General features: G+C 48.4%; 1 protein-coding gene across 4 annotated transcripts in view; it reads right to left on the bottom strand.

Annotated features, from left to right (window-relative positions):
• Window positions 1-16,309, bottom strand: part of LOC112263389 (cotranscriptional regulator FAM172A homolog) — a 275,706-nt gene that overhangs the window by 60,798 nt on the left and 198,599 nt on the right. For 3 of the 4 annotated variants that reach the window (XM_042330688.1, XM_042330690.1, XM_042330689.1), the window contains exon 10: window positions 12,501-12,585. The exons of the other annotated variant lie outside the window; for it this stretch is intronic. In XM_042330688.1, the coding sequence (XP_042186622.1) occupies window positions 12,501-12,585 (85 nt within the window). The remainder of the gene's footprint in view (window positions 1-12,500; window positions 12,586-16,309) is intronic. 4 annotated transcript variants of the gene reach the window in all.

Below are 16,309 nucleotides of genomic sequence, written 5' to 3'. Positions count from 1 at the left end.
TGGGATGAGGGTCCAGGACATTGGTTTTAATAAAGATCTGGGATGAGGGTCCAGGACATTGGTTTTAATAAAGATCTGGGATGAGGGTCCAGGACATTGGTTTTAATAAAGATCTGGGGTGAGGGTCCAGGACATTGGTTTTAATAAAGATCTGGGATGAGGGTCCAGGACATTGGTTTTAATAAAGACCTGGTGTGGTACCTGTCCTGATTCCTCAGTATGTGGGGTAATACCAGGGATGCCCATGTGGAGGCGAGATGACTGCCGAGGGCCATGCAGAGAGAGCGAGGAGAAAAGCGAGGAGGAGAGCGAGGAGGAGAGGAGGAGGAGAGGAAGAGAGCGAGGAGGAGAGGAAGAGAGCGAGGAGGAGAGGAAGAGAGGGAGGAGGAGAGGAAGCAGATTAGAAGTCATAGCATCACAGAGGGATCAGTGCAGCCTATCTCATTACTCCCAGGCACAATGAGCACAGCACTCTCAAAGCAGTTTAGAATTACACCTTTCCAGGCCACAAACAAGCCCTGCGCTTATTACCCAGGCTGCTCTTTGGTGCTTTAGCTGGAGGAAATCCTCCTCTAATTGCGATATTTCACTAATACTCGAGCACGCTGGTATAACGGGCTGTTTGTCCCCCTTCCTGGAGATGGGTCTTAATAAAGTTTTTATCTGTCAAAGGAAGTGCACGCTGGATGGTCCAAGGTCACCGCTGCACCCTCACACAACTCTGCCGCACAAATCTCTGTCAACGTTGTTTACATAATTATAGAAATAAGTAAGAAAAATTCAGACAAAAATATTGTAATTTCAGGCTGATTACGACTCAAGGACCTTCAAGGAGGCTTTTTCCCCCCTAATCATCTCCCTGCAATTATGTACATTCCTAATATATTCTCAGAGCTTGTTGTGTTTGTTCTCTTTTTATTTCCTTACAATCACATTAAATGTGCATTTCATTATAACCTAATTGTGAAAAAGAAAACAAAGGAGAACGGGGGAAGACTGCCACAACATATCAAAATATGTGTTTTAACTAAACAGGAAAAGGTAAACGCTATCAGCAAAAATAACACAACGCAAACAAAACGCTGACACAACACAGTCTTTAATGCATTGATTAGTGATCTCTGGGTGTTTTGTCCTGGTGCGTCTCTGCTCTGCTTTCACTGTAATTATCCAGCCTCCAGCAGACAGTCTGTCGAGTCTAACCAGGCCTCTGTGCAAACAGCCTCTCCTCTCATCTCCCCCAGCCTTATCAAACCCTGTCACACTAAAGGGGCCCCATTAGCAGCTAAACCTAACGAATTGGCTCCGTGAACAAACGTATAACCTGCGCGTCATGACACAAATGACAGAGAAGGGGAACAAGGCAACGAAAGAAAAAGGGGAATCGAGGATGATATAAACCAAGGAGTTTCTCCTGTGATAGAGAGGACGAAGTGTGGCCTGTGGAGAGGGAGTCCATGGTGACAGTGCTGCTATTTACCATGGCAGAGATCCTGACAGGAAAGGGAAAGAGACACTAAACAGAGTCACTCACAGAGAATGGGGCTAACCAAGGCTAAATTGGGCTAACGAGAGCTAAGCGTACTATATCCAGCAACACCCAACACGGGGGCAGATATCTTGCTCGAAACCCATGTCACAGAAGACCATTAATGGGTGAAGAAGCCCTCACACCCCCCTGGTTCATCCTCCTCCCCCATTTAGAGTGATGTGAGGAGACGCTGATGCTACCGGTAATGGGACGGCATCAATGTCTGAAGGCATTAGTGGGAGCTGATCACACGGTTGGTTGGGTAAACAGAGTAAACAATCGGCTTGCCCGCCTTCCACAGATTAACCCTCTGCCGGCCAACACACACGCACACACACTGCTCACACGTTCGTCTATTTATAACCCCCTTTAACGTGAGAGGTACTGAGGACCTCACGACCACGCGTCACCCATCCCGCTGTCCAAGCTCACATCCATCCACTTGTTGCGAGTGACCAGCAGTGTATCTCGAGTAGTGCAGATGTGGAACCGTCCGGTTCAGTCAGTACGTCAACAACTACGCCATGGCCACCAAACGAAGAGACAAGGAGGTTAAAATCCGATTAGACAACACCGTAACACAACATTCCCATCGACCCCCCCTAATCACGCGCGCGCAATTTAAGTTGTGCGACACCTCTAGGGTAAAGGCGTGATGCTAAAGCCCATCTACTCTACGGGATGTGCTACGGGCCAATAAGATCCATGTCGCCAGGCACTAATCTCCTTTTGACCTGTAAGCGCCTCGGCCGGGCGCTGACGTGAGATGTCATGCAGGCGTGACTAAGTCGCCTGCTAAATGGCACATACCGTTATACAATTACAGATGAGGGAGAAGGACGTCCACATGGAGAGTTAAGAGGCTTGACCTGGCAGCCCACGACAGGCAGAGGGAAACCTGGCCATGGTGCATACTGTACGTGTGCTGTGCTCACCCTTTTGACCTGCATGGTGGGCTCAACTAGGGCGGGGCTAGAGTTCAACCAGGGGACAATTTACACCCGGACACATGCCTTACTGCATACCGTGCTGTTTTCATACAGTGAAACATTCGAGAAGACAGTGGGAAGGAACACATCCACACCGACAAACACCTATAGCTTTGGCAAGACGAAAGCAGTGTAGATTCCGTGTAAGAGAGTCGATTGCATTCTGTTTGCCTGTAGCAAAGCCCCCACGTCCAAATACCCGTAAATAAAGCAGCAGGAGGTATGGAGGGGAAATGACGAACAAATAAAAAAGAGGGGGTTGCCTTGGAGATTGAAGCACTGTGATTGGCTGAGGGACTGTGGGTAGCAGAAGGACAAATGGACAAATCTCAGAAGCTAATAACAGCGAGTATGGCACAGCCCTCATGGGCAAATCTGGCACTAAGATGATAATGAGATTATAAAATCCACTATATTGCAGCAAATTGTATAAGTGTTTCATTGAACCTTGTTGAACCTTCATTTATGCACAGCTCGGGCTCTTTCTCTTTTTCTCCCCTTTCCTTGAGATGATGGGCGGCGTGTGTGAGGAGGGAAGGCGGCGGAAAAGAACGAAAGCGCTCCTGGGTACAGTTTACCTAGTGCAAGGGTGAACCAGGGAGCCAATACCATACACGGGGCTTCCTTAACATGTTACGTCTGCTTAGCATTCATATGAAGCTATCATTACTCTGCTACTGCTTCTGCCAGCTCTAAATATCTCATCACTACCCAGTCCATGCGCACACAGGCTACACTCACACATGCATAAATAACATAGAAATAGACCAACAGTGTCAGATCTATGCAAGGACTATAATCAACCTCTAATGACCACATATGAAACGGATGTGATAGGAGATCGCATCTTGGGAGAACTTGGGTTTCGTGTCTGCTATCACCTAGTTATCTTCCAATATCGGTGTTCAGTAAATGATAAAAGCACAAAAGTGAAATGTAATATCTGAATAGAACATAGAAATATCTGTCCAACCTGGTTAGAATATCTAGAAAGAAATAAGCTTTTCAAAAGGCTTCACACATGCATTCACCCAATACTCACCACACTTCCTAACCAATATTCACACTACTATAATAATCATATTTTCTGCATGCCATGGTGTATGTGCCATGGGTGTCCCCTGTGGGCATCAAAGCCACAAGACCCCTGGCATTGCAAGCGTCATGCTCCACCAACTGATCCACACAGGACCACAATACACCCAAAAAGGTGAGTGAGAGCGGAACGCCGGTAGAGTTGACTGGTAACGCTTACACTAATATTGCGTAAAGGTTGCATTTAAATGCATCACCCTCCACTACATCCATACTAAACCCTAACCAACATTCACAAACCAATAGATAGATGAGCTCTGCTACTCTGGGGGAAGAAGAAGAAAAAAAAGGGGAAAAAAACAACAACTTTACCTGACCTTCTGTGTTGCTTAGCAACCAGTTGCCATAACACTCATAATAAATAAATAAAAAATGCCGGAGCGAGATACAGGCAAGGGATGTTATAAGAGAAAGGGCTCGGAGATAAGATGAGACCAACAGCAACACAAAAGACGACATAAAGGCTGGGTGAGGCGGTTTTCAACGTGACACCTGGGGGGGGTGCTGCAGCGTTTTCACTCTTTTACCAAGTCAGCCTGACCGGCTTATTATCAACTCGACAGAGCCACGAGGGACCACTACTGGACCAGTAGACTCGACTGGTCTCCTCAAGTATTCCACCCAATACTCCCAGCCATGCTACTCTCAATGGAATCACACAGTTGAGCTGCCATTCTCTGCCATGCTATACACACTTAGAACCACATACTGTGCATACAGTCGATATAGACATACATTCAACATATTGATTTTGGGATGCAACAATGAGCTCGGAATGTTACCATTAAACTACTATTGATGCTGTATTCCTCTCACTGAGGAAACGGACAGACCTCTCCAAGGCCATGGTAGAATCATGTCTATTGACTGGTAGTACTTGGTATCCAACATGTCCTACCTCTGATCTGACTTCAGACACACGTCAGAGAACACCAAGATCAAATTGGACAGACACACACCAGTCCTTTCAAAGTGATCAAAGTGACCCGGTCTTTGATAGAAAGCAACCTCCCGTCTATCGTCCCTGCTCCGTTGGCAGAGGAGACAGTCTAGTCTTTTGAGGTAGAGAAACAGGGCAGGAGGGAGAGATGAGGAATGGGGTGTCTACCAGAGCGTGGCCACTGACCTGACATTTCAAAACAATCACAAGCAATTGTCTACCAGACAGGTGTGCAGGGTATGACAGTGCTCTTAATCTGTCTGCCATAGGTCCCTCCTAAAGAATTAGCTTCCTCTCAATGTTCCCTTCGGTATCAAGGGGGTTCTTTTTTTTATATATTGTCGCCTATTCATTCAGGGCCAAAAGGAGTTAATACGCAATTGAACCCGCAAAATCCTGTGCAAGACCTTTGAGTTGTGTAGTTTTGTATTTTCTGTCGGTATGGAAATCGTCTCTGCGTCATGCCACGATGACTCTTTAACCTGCCCCCCCCCCATCACGATGTCTACAAAACAGGCATCAAATGAATCCATACAGTACAAAAATGATTGAATACTGCAGTGTTGGGAAGGGCTTGCAAGTTAAGCACTTCACTGTACTTGTGCATGTGAGAAATGAATCTTGAACAAAAGGGAAACAAAGAGAATGACTAAGCAAGATCTCCTGTACAGCTCCAACTGTCTTTCCCGAAGCTCTTCCCCCTCCACCTCCTCCACACCAGCCTCTCTATTTTTCACTCGGCGCCATGAACATGACCCCGTCAGAGGCACAACAAACTCAGAGACAGAGCAAAAGGGGGGAAGGAAATTATAACTATTTTCCTCTCTCTCCAGCACTCTGATCCTGTCTGCATGGTGTTTTTGGGGTTCATTACATAAGGCAGCCAAGTGGGTCAGGGCCCGCCAGTCTGCTCCGGAGCACACAGATCAAACACTTTAAAGAGGAATAGCAAATGAACGCCATGTTTTCTGATGCTCTACGAGAGAGAGAGAGAGAGAGAGAGAGAGAGAGAGAGAGAGAAGAGAGAGAGGAGAGAGAGAGAGAGAGAGAGGAGAGAGAGAGAGAGAGAGAGAGAGAGAGAGAGAGAGAGAGAGGAGAGAAGAGAGAGAAAGAGAGAGAGAGAGAGGAGAGAGAGGAGAGAGAGAGAGGAGAGAGAGGAGAGAGAGAGCAGGTAGCCATGCGGTTAAGAGCATTGGACCAGTAACCGAAAGGTTGCTGGTTCGAATCGCCGAGCCGACTAGGTGAAATAATGCCCTTGAGCAAGGCACTTAACGCAAATTGCTCCTGTAAGTCGCTTTGGATAGGAGTGTCTGCTAAATGAAAATGAGAGAAATGGAGAGAGAAAAGGAGAACCCACCCCCCCCGCAAAATTACGAGTGTCTACATGAAACTGTATGTAACTTGTATTCCCTCCACCATGGGAGCAAGTGGGAGGGTGGAGTATTTGAGCCTAGACATGAGAGCAAGTGGGAGGGTGGAGTATTTGAGCCTAGACATGAGAGCAAGTGGGAGGGTGGAGTATTTGAGCCTAGACATGGGAGCAAGTGGGAGGGTGGAGTATTTGAGCCTAGACATGGGAGCAAGTGGGAGGGTGGAGTATTTGAGCCTAGACATGGGAGCAAGTGGGAGGGTGGAGTATTTGAGCCTAGACATGGGAGCAAGTGGGAGGGTGGAGTATTTGAGCCTAGACATGGGAGCAAGTGGGAGGGTGGAGTATTTGAGCCTAGACATGGGAGCAAGTGGGAGGGTGGAGTATTTGAGCCTAGACATGGGAGCAAGTGGGAGGGTGGAGTATTTGAGCCTAGACATGGGAGCAAGTGGGAGGGTGGAGTATTTGAGCCTAGACATGGGAGCAAGTGGGAGGGTGGAGTATTTGAGCCTAGACATGGGAGCAAGTGGGAGGGTGGAGTATTTGAGCCTAGACATGGGAGCAAGTGGGAGGGTGGAGTATTTGAGCCTAGACATGGGAGCAAGAAAAATTCAATACATGACACAAGCAGCACAATGATTTGTGTCAATATGTGTAGTGGTGGCGTGTGTTTATACAGAGGAAGAGGCACATGAAAGGCTGTGCAGAATGTGGAGAGATAAAAGGCTGATGAGGCCTGGGAGGAGATGCTGATTACAGCAGCCAGTGCCTCCCCTGAACATAGACATAGACATCTCATTCATTCCCTCATTCACGCCTAAGAATCCCTTATATACTCAGCTGCCAGCTCCTGCACTATATTTTTCCAGTCTATTGTAATAATCCACCAGTAGACAGGATCTACCATTCCACAAATAAAAAGTAGCTTCCTCAAACACCATAATATTCCTCAGACACAGTCACCTCCGTCTGTATCTAAAAAATAATTTAAAAAACAGCCATTTTTTTATGGTGGTCTCAGAGAGGAGGACACTGCCAGGTCAGCGTTTTCCACGAGGGTGTCAGTTGAAAGAGAGCTTGGCACCAGTAAAATCCAGACGACAGCTAGCCCCGGCGATGAGCCCCGTGATGGGATCAGGATCACGGGTCAGAGTTCACCTCTGGTTCACCAACGTTTACCCTAGCCATTTCCTGCGACGCTAGCTCTAGGCTACGCTAACGTCCGCAAAGACAAACAAGAGAGAAAGACGCCCCTTCCTCTCCCCATTTGATCTTTCGATGAGCCAGCAGACAAACACCCCCCCCAAAATAAAGACAAAAAAGAAAGTCAAGCTGAGAAAACAGGAGGTGGCGAGGAGGCGGGCTGCGTTTCCTCTGACCGTTTAACTCAGCAGGTAAACATCCATCAGGCGGACGGACGTGGACCTGTAGGTGGAGTGTGGAGGTTGCGACAAGAAGAGGCGTTTCACGATCAACAGTAGATGCCGGACCAACGACACTGCAGTTCAGCCTAACCGGCATGCGGGCACGGCCACCGCAACACGCGCAAGCGTACGTACATACGCACGCACGCACACAGACACACAGCTGACCCTCATTGTACGTCGTCCGCTTCGTTCCACAGACTCGCTTTTAGGAAAGCTTAGAGCTCAGGTAAAACGGACCAGACTTCGCTCTCATTGCTCTATTTTACACTCTTACACTTGATTGAAAACAAAAACAAAAGTGCTTTCCAAACAGAAAGATATACAACTCCTTCAGTACATCAGATAGGAGCATCTTCATATTGATGAACACAATGAGGGTTAATTACGGGCCTGTGTTCAGAACCTTGTAACGGACCAGGACGCGTAATTAAAGTTCAGGTACACATTAACGTACTTTTGTTAGCCATTAATCAGTGTTTACGCTGGGCCTTTGTAATTCATAATCAGGTTCAACAATGAGTAATCGCTAAGGAGTAGGTACATAATAGAGAGGAGGGAGTGCACACTGATTCCACTCTCCCAACCTCTGTGGGAGAGAGAGGGAGGCCGAATGGATAGTAGGCCCGTAGGGCGATTCCACGCCAGCGGGAGAGGACAAATATTTTTGGTATCTCAGATTTTTCTGGCAATTCTCACATAGGAATTCCCTTGGGAGTTCTTTTTTAAATTGTATTTTTTACAATTGTATCTCAAACTGTTTTTTAGAAAATCATGATGAAAGTGGCCATTTGAGACCTACAGTTGAAGTCGGAAGTCTACATACACTTAGGTTGGAGTCATTAAAACTCGTTTTTCAACCACAAATTTCTTGTTAATAACAAACTATAGTTTTTTCAAGTCGGATAGGACATTACTTCGTGCATGACACAATTCATTTTTCCAACAATTGTTTACAGACAGATGATTTCACTTATAATTCACTGTATCACAATTCCAGTGGGTCAGAAGTTTACATACACTAAGTTGACTGTGCCTTTAAACAGCTTGGAAAATTCCAGAAAATTATGTCATGGCTTTAGAAGCTTCTGATAGGCTAATTGATATAATTTGAGTCAATTGGAGGTGTACCTGTGGATGTATTTCAAGGCCTACCTTCAAACTCAGTGCCTCTTTGCTTGACATCATGGGAAAGTCAAAGACCTCAGAAACAAAATTATAGACCTCCACAAGTCTGGAAATTGCTCCCAAGGATGAACCAAACGCTTGAAGGTACCACGTTCATCTGTACAAACAATAGTACACAAGTATAAACACCATGGGACCACACAGCCATCAAACTGCTCAGGAAGGAGATGCGTTGTGTCTCCTAGAGAGGAACATACTTTGGTGCGAAAAGTGCAAATCAATCCCGGAACAACAAAATGTGAAGATACTGGAGGAAACAGGTACAAAGTATCTATATCCACAGTAAAACGAGTCATATATCGACAGAACCTGAAAGGCTGCTCAGCAAGGAAGAAGCCACTGCTACAAAACTTGTACTTTTGGGAGAAATGTCCTCTGGTCTGATGAAACAAAAATAGAACTGTTTGGCCATAATGACCATCATTATGTTTGGAGGAAAAAGGGCGAGGCTTGCAAACCGAAGAATACCATCCCAACCGTGAAGCATGGGGGTGGCATCATCATGTTGTGGGGGTGTTTTGCTGCAGGAAGGACTGGTGCACTTCACAAAATAGATGGTATCATGAGGATGGAAAATTATGTGGATGTATTGAAGCAATATCTCAAGACATTAGTCAGGAAGTTAAAGCTTGGTCGCAAATGGGTCTTCCAAATGGACAATGACCACAAAGCATAATTCCAAAGTTGTGGAAAAATGGCTTAAGGACAACAAAGTCAAGGTATTGGAGTGGCCATCACAAAGCCCTGACCTCAACCCTATAGAAAATGTGTGGGCAGAACTGAAAAAGTGTGTGTGAGCAAGGAGGCCTACAAACCTGACTCCTCTGTCAGAAGGAATGGGTCAAAAATTCACCCGACTTATTGTGGGAAGCTTGCGAAAGGCTACCCGAAACGTTTGACCCAAGTTAAATCATTTAAAGGCAATCCTACCAAAAACTAATTGAGTGTATGTAAACTTCTGACCCACTGGGAATGTGATGGAAGAAATAAAAGCTGAAATAAATCCCTACTATTATTCTGACATTTAACATTAAAATAAAGTTGGTGATCCTAACTGACCTAAGACAGGGAATTTTTACTCTGATTAAATGTCAGGAATTGTGAAAAACTGTGTTTAAATCTATTTGGCTAAAGTGTATGTGAACTTCCGACTTCAACTGTACACATGCCTCCTGTAAGACCCTACGATCGGTGGACCGTACGTGATAACAGACATCTTGGTGTCATTATAGTCCTTACAGTGCGCACTAACATATGGAGTATGTCTACATTCTGAAATACAAATTGACAAATTCATTTGTTCAACACGGATCATAAGGTTTTCAAACTTGTTTGTACGTGAGAATTACCAGTACTATCTGAGATACTGACAATATTTTACTCTCCCACTGGCGTGGAATTGCCCTATAGCAGACCTGGTGGATTTGGTCGGACTCCTGTGTTTACAATTCTATCGACCCGCTCACACAGGCAGAACCAGACGCACACTCCCCTATCTAAACAGTGAGAAAGTTAGAGGCATAAACCTTTTACTACTTTAATACACGAGTGAATTTGTCCAAACACTTATGACGCCTTCAAACGGGGGGACGAGCTACACAAATCATCTCTAAACGGTAAATGTATGTATGAATGTACTGTCGCCTCATATTAAATATTTGATCTCAAATCCAAAACGCTGGAGTATAGAAAAGTTTTAGCTTCACTTTCCAACTAAATACACAGGGAAGCGTATGGCCAGGCAGCAGCCACACACACTTCTCCTAGAGCCACACAAGTCACCTTGCAGTGCGAGGAGGGGATTCACATTGTCACTGTTGTGTGCCTCTAAGCCTGACTCTCGAGTGGGCCTGCCCATCCCTGCCATTCTTCCTCTCTCTCCTGGCTATCTGCTCTGTGACTGCAGCCCAGCCTTGGTGTGTCAGACCCTGGGAAGGCCCCAGCTACCCCTCCCCAACCCCGGCCATCCTACAAATCCTGTCCCCCCCCCAGCACAGCACACGGGGAGGCTTTCCAGCAGGAGATTTGTTCCACTTTATCTGCATATTTAGGCAGTGCTCAGCGTGCTCCTAACTGATAAAATTCTGCCAATCTCTCAGGCCGCTGCCAGTGCTGGAGCAGTGACCTTCTAGGGGAAGATTCCTTTGAAAGAGGGAATGAAAATGAAAGAGAGAGGGGTGGGAGAAAAGCTAGCCAGGCGAGCAGGGAAGCGGTCCAGGTTTTATCACGTTAAAAACAATAAACAGAGATGTTAGCGGACACCCCACCCCCACGCTACAAAACTACCCCTCCCTCCATCCCTCCCTCCCTCCATCCCTCCCTCCAGCCCATAAGTGGGGCATTGCCATGCTGGTACCAGTGTTGTTTTCACAGATGATTAGCAGCAATAGCCAGACAGGCCTGTCTCCACGTCACCATGTCCATCTGCCAAACACCAACCAGCATGGATAACCCCTACGCTATAACCACTACCGCACAGGGAGAGAGGGAGTGAGATAGCTGGTTGGAGGGAAACTCGTCCTTTCAGTGCCACCACTGACTCCATCCTCACTGCCGACTGCCACTCAAACCCCACATCTGACGGACAGCCAATGGCATGCTTTGGTTTGCCTTCAGACGTCTTAGTGTACGTCTGATCAGGCGCCATTTTCCATAGCCGTCCAGTAGCCTAAAGCTTGCCGGACTTCAGACGAGTGCAGTTGGCTCTTGGTGTGGTGGGAGTGTGGGTGTGTCTCCAATGTACAAGGACACGGATGAGTGGGAGGGAGGACAGAGGGATGAATTGAGAAGCGTTCTCTGCAGACATTCTGGGTCGTGGTACTTCTGACATCCTTCCCTAAACCTTTGTCACCTCTGGCCGCTCTCTCGTGAGTGGCGGCGCAGTGGTCGGTGCCGCCAAGGACACAAAGACGACCAAATCAACCTTTGACATGAGACCAGAGTCCCGCCTCCAAAGACTTGCTGAGCTGGACGACGACTTCTCGTCCACTTTCTCTCACTATCCCGACGTCAAAGTCATTCAGGCCAACGGGTCAATCGAATGTGCCTGGGATAAGACGAGCCTGATAACTGGCGCATATAGCGGCAGAACCTCGCGGTGTAACGTTCAGGGTTTGTGACTTACCCAAGAGGAAAACACTTTTGAACGGCGCCTATTTTAAGTCCTTTGAGAACGTAACAGTGGCTGGTAGGAGTGCGTAACATTAAAATGTCATAGACTTAGCCGGTGGTAACTCATGGGATAGACACCGGCTGGAATGCGGTTTTAACCAACTCAGCGTGCAGGATAAAGACCCACCCGTTGTATAGATGAGTATAAACAACCTGACCGGCATATAGGCCGACTATTAATATTGATATATTACATGGCAACTTAGCTAGGGATGCATATGGTATAACATAGAGCAGACGTTTCTTGGAGATGAGACCACCAGTTAGTTCACGGGCCACCCACTGTCCTCTCAACCATGTGTAACCACGTTGTTTTGAGCCCCGCAGATCCGATAACGACGGGAGGCATGGCTCCGTGGAAAAACATGCACGTCGACCTATACATTGATCATGACGCCATCCGACAAGTGAGGAGAGGGTAGTCACAATAAGCCCGCATGACCACCGTTAGGGTAGTCGTCGAGTGGCATGAAGGTACATGCACACAGACACACTCACTCACACACTCAAATGTTCCATTTAACGTACGGGCAGTTGTCGAGGCCCCGTCACCATGGTCCATCTTTATCATCATGTTTGGGATTACGGATTACAGGCCTAATCCTGAATTAAGGGCAAGTTCTCTGGCTGTGACATCATCACTACAAACCATCCACAGAGAGGCCAGAGAGAAATGGAGCAAAACACCACATGAAAAGATTAAAGTGAGAGAGAGAGAGAGAGAGAGAGAGAGAGAGAGAGAGAGAGAGATGAAAGGTGTAAGGAGTGTTGAATCCACAGTCACACACGCTACCTGCAGAGACGCGAGGACAGTCTGATAGCATGGGCTCCACCGGTGTGTCCAGTGGCTCGGGGCTTGACACCCAGTTACGGCAGTGCTGTGGGGGAGGGGGAGACAGGAACAAGCAATTAAACGCCCTGTGACACATTGCTCAGACAGATCTGATATTGTTTGTGGTGGCGGGGTGGGGGGGGTTACACGGCACACCAGGTGCACCAGGGGGGTGTCTACGCAGCCTGGTGACCCATAACCCCTCAATCTCACCCACAACCCCCCCTCCCCTTAGGGGAGTCCACAGTCTTACACTTATCTTACCCGGTCTTGACCTTTCCTCAGGTGAAAAGCTTTTTACAGTACAGTACATATCAAGCCTACACCACAATGTGCTTGACATACCACTTCAAAAGAAGTGTGTGTGTGTGTGTGGAGCGCGCATGTGTGTTTGATGAATCCGTGTGTGGCTTTTGTCCGGTCTCGTTGATGGTGCAGTGTGGTATGTAGGGTTTGATGGGACGCTGGAGGAGCGAGGCAGAGAGGGGGGATGAAGAAGAGGAATGCATGGAGAAGACGTTCCTGAGATAAGATAAAAGTTAAACAGAAGAAACAGAAATGTAAAAGAGATTAGGCTGTGTGCAGCTGGCCTCTTTCTGAATCACTGCTTATCTACACTTGTTTACCTTTCGCCCCAGTCCTCCTGACAGCCATTACAGTGCTATGTGTGAGGGGGTGTGTGTGTCTGTGTGTTAGGTGGTGGTGGTGGGGGGGGGTCCTCTCCTACAGAGCTCTGCAGCTCGCCCCCACCCCATCCTTGAACTCCGTCTACGGCCACCCCTACCCTATTCACCCAAACCCAGCGACCCCCCCTCTCACAGGGCCCTGCTTCTGCCTGACAGAGAGGGTCTGGCTGGGGCCAATCAGGGAGGACAGCACCCCAACACATCCCTACCCTGTCTGGAGACATGATAGACCCACGGGTCACATCACACCTCCGCTGGCCTGTCGCAAGCCCCCCCCCACCCAGGGGTCACCCACCTGCGTCATCTGGACACTCCCGTGGGTGTAAGAGAGAGAATGAGACAGTGAGCATGTGTGTGAGAGACAGAGTGAGAAAGAAAGAGACCGCGCGTGTGTGTGCTTGAGCACTTCTGCAAGATTGAGACAAATGTGGTGAAGAGGCCACACCGCTCGGTCGGCCCTTACGCTTTCTCTCTGTTGTCCTCGACACATCCGGGGCAGGCCCCTTTCAGATTGATATACTACTGTACGCGTCTTCAGCAGCCTACAACACTCTATTTTCAGCTTTTTCCTCCATGACAACAACTTCAGCGACTTTAGGAGAGGATTCACACACACACGCACGCACACACACACACACACACACACAACCAAGATTATCTCATTTGTGGTGCCGTGAGGTACGGTGGTAGAATCATGTGCGGGGGAAGTTATTTTGAACAACTCAATGTAAATCCAATGGAAGGACTGTCAGTTCGAGGAACTTGCGTCACGCACAAGTAGTCCGAATCAATCCACCTTTATTCATGTCTCCGGCGAATTATTAACAAACACACAAATGTACCCGACGAGGAAGTACGGAGAGAAAGGGATGTATTGATGGGGATGTAGCTATAAGTGTCAGCACACATCCGCGTTGCAACCTATCAAACAAAACACAACCAAACAAGGGAACGTTAGCAAATCCTCCATGTCGCCGCATTGGAGTGCTTCTCCTTCCCCTCGTTCCCCCTTCATCCTGTCAATCGAGTGTGGCAGGAGTGAGCAGTATGGGGAAGAGAGAAGAGCTGTGTGTGTGTGTGTGTGTGCCATCTTGGAAAACAGGCGTGCATTGTTGTATTTTTAGAAGCCGAGCTTTGCCCTAGTTGTGCTCTTTGGAGGGAGTGCAGGCAGGCAGGCAGGCAGGCAGGCAGGCAGGCAGGCAGGGCTCCTTGACTGGTACATCAAGTGTCTCATTGTATCTCCCTAATTCATTCCGTCTGGGAGAAGAAGACGTCAGCTGTGCTGCGCTGTGAGCGAGGGGAGCCATTTCAAAGACAGCCCTCCCGCTCCCCGCCAATGGAGGAACAGGGGCCGGCGTTTCAATAGGTTTGCCAAGGCAAACCCCGGCGTTGAGGGAGCAGCGAGAGCAACTGTCAGAGAAAGGCTATAACCCGCTGCACGGGATTAGAGGATGGAAGTTGACAAAAGGAAGGCACATCGGGAATCTCTCACAGACATGATTATTCTCATCGCTTCAAGCCGGAGCGCCGATCAATGGCACTGCTGAACTGAGTGAGACGCCACGAACATAAACAGGTCACCCTGGTGCGCGCGCGCGCGTGTGTGTGTGTGTGTGTTTGTGTCCCGCTCCAGGTAGGGTTTGAAAGGGGGAATACGTGTCAAATGAAAGACGATACGCGCCAGAGTCAACATACAGAGCAGGCAGCATGTGATACAGTCAGTGGCAGATGGAACCACGCAGGGATACAACAACACTGATTTACATCCTGTAAGTTAATGTGTGAGAGAAATGTGCTCGACTCTCTCTCTCTGTGTGTGTGTGTGTGTGTGTGTGGCTGTACCGGGTGTGTTTGTATTTTCAAAGGAACGGAGCTGGGAAGAAGCTTGCGCGCGCGCGCACACACACACACACACACACACAAACGCACGCACGCTGCAGCGTTTTACCAATGAACTCATTCAGTCCCATCTTCATTATTCATCTGAAACATCTGGATCCCGAGTCCCAGAGTCCCACAATCCCTTTGGGGCCGTGCCGGTCGGAAGCCGGTGGCGGCTGGGGCTTAGCGGGATGCTAACAGCGCTCGTAATGGTGCACATCTAATGCTTTGAGAGTGTAAACGGCAGACAGGTGTCACGGCGAAAACAGATCCTACCTGTGCGACACTCCTCAGCCGCCCTATCAGGCCTATAATAAAGCCACCTGCTCTGGGCCACAGCCTGCAGTAAAACCTGCCTCCCATCTCGCTTACTGACTAGGCCACTTTACCAGCACAAACACGTGTTGCTGCTGTGTGTGTGTGTGTGTGTGTGTCTACCTACATGGCTAACAGTGCTGAGACCAGTAGCCTACAATACGGCTGGTGGAAGACCGTAGGTTCCCCGCCCACCTTAACGTACAAAACACACACAACTGATCCCGGATCAACATGTCGGCGCGTCGCCCACTCTACCACCTTCCTCTTTCAACTCCGTAGCCCGTCATGCAGACCGCCACCTCAAAACGTCCCAGGCCCCTCCTGTCCCGTCCCGTCCCTACTCTGACATCACTTTAGTGCCTGTGACCCTCCCTTTCGGTCTTTCCCTTCCGCTCTCCCTGTGGGGCAGCTCCCACTACTGTGTGTGTAATCTCAGTGAATTATGACAGTTTATTCATGGCTGTGCTATGCTGTGCGATTGTACGTGGCCACCACCGTGACAGAGGACACCTTGGGCTGTGACAGGCTGCCAAGCTGCACACCATCCACCTCTCTCTCACTGTCCTGTGCTCTCTGCTCCTCAGCTATCTCTGTCCAGCGCTACGTCTCCCTACCTCTAACTGCATTCCATCCGTTCCTCATTTCCCTTCCCACCTGTCCTCTTGTTTTTCTCTCTTTGAGCTTTCCCCTCCCTCCCTCCCTCCCTCCCCCCTTTTCTCTCTGCCTCTGTGGGCCCACTATAATTGAAGGCTTCTATCGAGTGCTCGCTCTACCTCTCCCTGCTGTGTGACGTCATCTGTCCGTCGTCTGACCCATTAGCTCTATATCGCCTGTCCCAGCGCGCGCTGATCTCTAAATCCCTCTCTCTGCTCCTCTCTCCCCTCA

The sequence above is a fragment of the Oncorhynchus tshawytscha genome, linkage group LG12 (genome assembly GCF_018296145.1).
Source record: "Oncorhynchus tshawytscha isolate Ot180627B linkage group LG12, Otsh_v2.0, whole genome shotgun sequence".
Taxonomy (NCBI): domain Eukaryota; kingdom Metazoa; phylum Chordata; class Actinopteri; order Salmoniformes; family Salmonidae; genus Oncorhynchus; species Oncorhynchus tshawytscha.
The sequence above is the reverse complement of the archived record's forward strand: the minus strand, read 5'-3'. Positions and strand labels throughout refer to the sequence as shown.